At 38.1% G+C, this 6,653-nt stretch overlaps 1 protein-coding gene across 1 annotated transcript; it reads left to right on the forward strand.

Moving 5' to 3' along the window:
* The first annotated feature begins 1,369 nt into the window (after positions 1-1,369).
* Positions 1,370-2,335, forward strand: LOC118988062 (olfactory receptor 2AG2-like). Its single transcript, XM_037047427.1, has one exon. It carries the CDS (start codon positions 1,385-1,387, stop codon positions 2,333-2,335), a length of 951 nt encoding a protein of 316 aa, XP_036903322.1. The 5' UTR covers positions 1,370-1,384.
* Positions 2,336-6,653: the final 4,318 nt, after the last annotated feature.

Here is a 6,653-nt window from a genome sequence, read left to right on the forward strand (position 1 = left end):
TTTTTACATTTTTCTTCATGTATTAATCATCACCAGTGGAAGTGTATTGTGTTTGTATAATGCGTTTTTCACATCTTCAATTTTCCTAGCATCAGTTATAGCGCCCAATACATTGTATGTCCTTTGCAAATGTTTATGGAATGAATGAAAGGAGCTAGATCAGAAAAGCCTTCCTATTTCAGGATTTTTTTATTCTACTACTTAAAGGTCCCCATTCCAAGTTGACAAGGATGATGACATAAACAGAAGATAGGAGGATTATGAGGAGATGATATGAAGTATAGATAAAGAATTTATTCATGTATTCTTTTTTCTTCCAGAGTGCCTCCTAAGACCTCCATTCACCTGTGGAAGAGCTGTATTCCTAAAGAGCAAGCTAAGTGAACACTGTCCCACAAATGCCACACACTCCACTTTCTCCCCCCTCAATCCCTTCCACGAGCACCATCACAGAGTTTCAGACACAGCAGGGCCAGCATCCCATCTCATTTTGCCAGATTCGTGAGAGAGAAGAATCTTATTTTTCTGTTCAGCATCTTGCTTTGACCCTCAGGTGATGGGATGATTTGGGGCCTTCTCTATGAAGTCTCCTCTTTTACAACTACCCAGTTCTATCATTTGCCCTAAATACAAACACCTTGCCATACCTTTCAAATATCATCTATTCCCTTTTCCCTGATTCCTCCTGAGGAAGCATCTCTATCTTTAAATAAGCAAACATCTTTTGTACTGTTCCTGCAGGTTTACTTCCAAAATCTGTACTAACCTGACCATTCAGTTTAGCCCAGAATTGTTTTTTCCTCCAAAAGGGTAGCAGGGTGATTTTCAAGGATGTGAGGACAATTCAGCAACACAAGAGATCGAGGTTTCTAAGACCTGAAAGGCATCTGTTCACAAAGCTGTCAACAACAAGAAGACTGGAAAGTGAAGGCAGATATCACACCTGCCGAGAAGATGTTGTGAGTGAGGAGATGTCATAGAGCTTTACTATAAGAAAACATTGGTACTAACTTGGAATCCCAAGTATATTTTAAGCATAAACCAGACAAGCCAGATTTTAAACCAATGCCCACTGTAGTTCTTAACTATGAATATAGAATTGTTTTCTGTCTTTAAAGGTGCTTGTGTGCACTCATTCTCTTGGATGTCTTATTTAAAGGGAATTCTAAATCATTAGCTATTAGCAACATGCTTTATCATAACTCCATAAAAAGATTTAAAAGTTAAGAAGTCATAAGGCAAACATAGGTACTAACAGGAAGAGATATATCTCACAGGATCCTGTTCACTAAATATAGTGACAGAAGACAAAACTAGGGTGAACTCCCTGAGAAAGTTTCATTGAGAACCTATTTGGTTCCAGCAACTGAAGAAACAGCACAGAATGGAGCACTGGAACTCCACCCTGGAAGGTGGCTTCATATTGGTGGGGATTCTGAAGGACAGTGGGTCCCCTGAGCTGCTCTGGGCCACACTCGCAGTTCTTTACATGTTGGCTCTGGCCAACAATGGCCTGCTGCTCCTGCTCATCACAGTGGATGCCCGGCTCCACGTGCCCATGTACTTCCTGCTTGGGCAGCTCTCACTCATGGACCTGCTCTTCACGTCTGTTGTCACTCCCAAGGCCCTCTTGGATTTTTTTCTCAAGGAAAACAGCATCTCGTTTGGGGGCTGTGCCCTTCAGATGTTTCTAGCACTGACGCTGGGTGGTGCAGAGGACCTCCTACTGGCCTTCATGGCCTATGACAGGTATGTGGCCATTTGTCATCCTCTGAACTACATGGTTCTCATGAGTACGAGGGTCTGCTGGCTCATGGTGGCCATGTCCTGGATCCTGGCAACCCTGAGTGCTCTAGGACATACCTTGTATACCATGCACTTCCCCTTCTGCATGTCCCGGAAAATAACTCACCTGCTTTGTGTGATCCCATCTCTTCTGAAGTTGGCCTGTGCAGATACCTCCAGATATGAGCTTATTGTGTATGTGACAGGTGTGATTTTCCTCTTGCTCCCTCTTTCTGTCATTGTTACCTCCTATGCATTAATCTTATTTACTGTGCTCCACATGCCTTCAAATGAGGGGAGGCAGAAAGCCCTGGTCACCTGTTCTTCCCACCTGGCCATGGTTGGGATGTTCTATGGAGCTGCCACGTTCATGTATGCCTTGCCTAGTTCCCTCCACAGCCCCAAGCAGGACAACATCATCTCTGTTTTCTACACGATGGTCACTCCAGTCCTAAACCCCCTTATCTATAGCCTGAGGAATAAGGAGGTCATAGGGGCCTTGAAAAGGGTCCTAGGAAAATACAGGCTGCAGACACACCCCAACTTCTAGGGACGGATCATGGCTTATCTCTCACCATTCCTTCTCCAACTCAAAATGCTATACACAACCAGTCTTATATTTAGCTCTGTATGAGATAATATAAACACATGAAAATGTTTTCATTTCAATTCTGCTGTATAGCAGGTGAGCATAGAGACCTTAAGCTACATTCACATGGGATATATCTTCTTCACCTTGGAAGCCCACACTGTAAAAGGAACAGAAGAAAAGCATGGAATGGATGTCCTCTGTGGTAGGACTTCATCCTGACATGATTTTCATGTAAACATGGTAGGAGACTGTTTTAAATTCAGTATCACACAGCAGTGACAAACAGTGATAGTTGTAGGCTGACCAAGCTCCAATAGTCTGTTAACATCAGAGGAGAACTGCTTTCCTTTGAATTCTAGGACAATTAATAGGGACAAGTATCTTCAGAAGATATATTGGGCTTCTTGCTTATTAGGCAAATGATTGTTCAAGCAACTTTCCACAAAGAATAATAGATTTGTACTCTGGACTTAAGTACTAGCCCATATTGAATGCAGATGTAAAGATAATAACTATGTTGAGATGGTGAAAAAGGCTAAATGGGGCATTTTTATGCTGCCTAAAACTAAAATTAAAATTAAAATGAATAAAAGAGAATGTGAGAGTATCAGATTTAAAGTAAGAATTAGAGATACAATTAACAACAATGAGAAACATCTGTTACATGTATTACTTGAATTTTAAAAAGCATATTACACATATATAGGTGTGTTTTGAAACATCAAATAATTGCAAGGAGTTCATACTTTTGAGGTGAGTATATTATATGTAGGTCAGTTTCCACAGAAAGTAGGAGTAAAATATATAACTCACTTTCTAGCTATCTTAAATGTGGTTTATCTTGGCATTTGAAAAAATTTATAACAAAAGCTGAGAACTTAAATCTGTCAAGAAGCTCAAAAATATCCTAGCTCACATAGTTGGAATTGTTAGAATAGTGCTTTGTGAAAACTGAAAACCCTTTTTTTATAAAAAATAATCTTAATTATTTAATCTATAAGGCTAAACCATAATATAAAAGTTAAAACCAATCTATAAATCGAAACCAAGTTCATTATAAAAGCTGAGAAAATTCAGAAATTTAGAAATAAGTAAAAATTGCCTATAAAGTTTTTTTCTTTTTTTGGGGGGGTTATCCATATTTGTATTTTACTAAATAGTTACATACATGTTGCTTAAAGTCCTGCATTTCTGACATTTAAAATTTATTGAACTTTCTTCCTTATTAAGAGAGGGCATTATTGTTTTGGGGTAGAGAGTGAGTAGCCAGGAAGGAGGGGGCCAGAATGCTGAGTGTGAATCTCTGCTCCCCTTTTATCATCCGTGTGTCTTTGGACACTAAATTGAACTGTTTGTTTTTCAGGTTGCTATCTTAAAAGTGGTGATAATAGTATGACTCTTGATGATGCCATGATGTTTTTAGAATGACTGAGTAAGATAAGTGAATGTCAGGTGCATAGACCAGAGCCTGGAGAATAGTGCCTTGAACATGCTGGCTATTGTGTGAATAAGTAGTACATAGTCTTTAAAACTTTTAATTTTTTTAAATTATATATTTTTGATTCTGCTGTAACAGTTTTTCTGATTTTTCACCTTTTTCCCCCCTACACCCAGTACCTCCTACTCTCTCAGGCAATCCCCCTACCATTGTTCATGTCCATGGGTCATGTGTGTAAGTTCTTTGGCTACTCCATTTCCTATACTGTACTTTACACCCCCATGGCTATTCTGTAACTACCTATTTGTACTTCTTGATCCCCTCACCTCTTCCCCCATCCTCCCCCAAATCTGGCAACCATCTGGTAAGTAACTTCTTTTCCTTGCTGCTTTTAAGAATCTCTCTTTAACCTTTGTCCGTTTAATAATGATGTGTCTTGGAGTGGGCCTCTTTGCATCCATCATAATTGGGACTCTGTGCTTCCTGGACTTCCATGTCTATTTTCTTCACCAAACTAGGGAATTTTCCTTTCAGTGTTTTTTCAGGTAAATTTCCTACTTCTTACTCTTTCCCTTCTCCTTCTGGTACCCCTGTGATATGAATGTTGGACCTCTTAAAGTTGTCCCACAGGCTATTTATACTATCCTCATTTCTTTGGATTCTTTTTTTCTCTTGTTGTTCTAATTGGTTGTTCTTTGGTTCCTTGTGTTCCAAATCATTGATTTGATTCTCAGCTTTATCCACTCTACTGTTGTCGTCCTGTAAAATTATTCTTTATTTCAATTAGTGTTTCCTTCATTTCTGACTGTTGCTGGTCTTTCTTACGTTGCTGAGGTCCTTCATAAGTTGCTTGAGTATTCTTATAAACAGTGTTTCATTTTTTCCATTTATTTCACTTTTTCACTTATTTTTCACAACATTTCACTTACTTTCACAACATTTATTTCACTTACTATTTAGCTATCTGATAGGGTTTGTTGACTAGGAAAGTGTTACCATATTTATGGAGTTACATATATCCATTTTTCCTGGCCAGGTAACTCACTTGCTTAGAGTGTTGTCCTGATACACTAAAGTTGTGGATTTCAATCCTGGTCAGGGCACAAAGAAACATCAGCCAATGAATGCTAAATAAGTGGAACAATGAAGAGTTTCTCTCTCTCTCAAAATTAAAAAAAAAAAGAGAGTGCTTTAACATATGTCCATCTTTTTCTTTGTATTTTTCAAGTGATTTTACTCTTTTAATTCCCATTCTTAGTCCAAAAAAAGTCTACATATTTTATTTTAGATTTGTTTAATAGTTTAGCAATAAGTGATATTTAACTTTTATATAAGTTAACTTTTTAATCTCCCTGCAAATTATTATAGTATAAGGTACATGTTGAGGCATTGTATTTCCAAATAGTTAATTTTTCTATTAGCATCCGTAATAATTCTTCCATATTATTTGTTATTATTATTTTTGCAATCACTTGACTATATACTATCTTCTTATAAATATAGCAGTAGGGAATATTTCTGAACTAGTTCTCTAGTTCCAGTAGTCTATTAAGGCTCTTCTCTCCCATTTTTCCTCACCAACTTTTTCTTGAGTTTTATCACCTACTTATTCTTCCTGATGAACTCTTGAATTATCTGCCAAATGTCCAAAACAAAACCTATTGTTATATTTATTGAGATTGTATTTAACTTACAAACTAATTTGGAAATTCTTACTTTTTTCAATACTCAGTCATACCTTACAGGAACATAGTATCCTGTTGTACTAGGATACTATGTACTATTGTACTAGTACTAAGATACTATGTACTATTGTCCTATTGTACTAGTACTTCTATATTACTCTTGAGAAATACCATTTCACATCTTCATTCTCTGTTTATTTCCCTTCATGATACAGCCTTGAGAAAAGAGAAGAAGTTATATCGGGCTTCCTCATCTTCCACTATGAAATTTGCCAGCATATTTGCACATAGCTTTTTATCTTTTAAAAGATCTCATCAACTGGCTGATGTAGCTAGCTCAGTGGATTGGGCGCGGGCCTGTGAACTAAGGGATCATGGTTCAATACCCAGTCAGGGCACATGCCTGGGTTGTAGGCCAGTTCCCAGCAGGGGACACATAAGAGGCAACCATACATTGATACTTCTTTCCTTTTCTCCTTCCCTTCCCCTATAGAGATACATGAATAAAATCTTTAAAAAAAAATAAAAGATTTCATCAGCCCTAGCTAGTATGTCTCAGTGGGTTGAGTGCCAGCCTGTGAACTGAAAGGTTGCTAGTTCAATTCCAGGTTGGGGCACATGCCTGGGTTGGGCCAGATCCCCAGTTGGGAGTGTGTGAGAGGCAACCAATGGATGTGTTTCTTCTACTTCTATGTTTCTTTCCTTCTCTTTCTCCTTTCCTTCACATCTCCCTAAAAATAAATAAATAAAATATATTAAAAAATAAAATTAAAGGTCTCATCAGAGGCTAAATCCTCCACTGGTGCTCTTAGTATCTAGTTCTCTTACTGCTCAAAGATATTGGTTTGGAATTACCTGCTGGAACATTTGCTGTAGGTTACAACATATTCTAGGATCTCCCATCTTAAAGACCTATTCCCTGAATCACATTTCCTCCTCAGGTATACCCCATTTTTCAGTGCAAATCATCTTGAAAGACAATCTGTACCCATAGTTCCACATCATTTTCTGCCATTCATGACACGTGCCAATATCATCAGGCTCCCTCCTCCCTCCACCCTCACCTGCATTGCAATTGTGCTTGTCAAAGTCAAGAATAATATCCACATTGCAAATTCATTATCACTTATCTGCTCAAACTTTCAGCCATGTT

The sequence above is a fragment of the Sturnira hondurensis genome, unplaced genomic scaffold (assembly GCF_014824575.4).
Source record: "Sturnira hondurensis isolate 20B ecotype Veracruz unplaced genomic scaffold, ASM1482457v3 Scaffold0005667, whole genome shotgun sequence".
Taxonomy (NCBI): Eukaryota; Metazoa; Chordata; class Mammalia; order Chiroptera; family Phyllostomidae; genus Sturnira; species Sturnira hondurensis.

What these genes read in the sequence shown, in the direction of transcription:
- LOC118988062 (XM_037047427.1), top strand. Translation starts at nt 1,385, where the DNA reads ATGGAGCACTGGAACTCCACCCTGGAAGGTGGCTTCATATTGGTGGGG.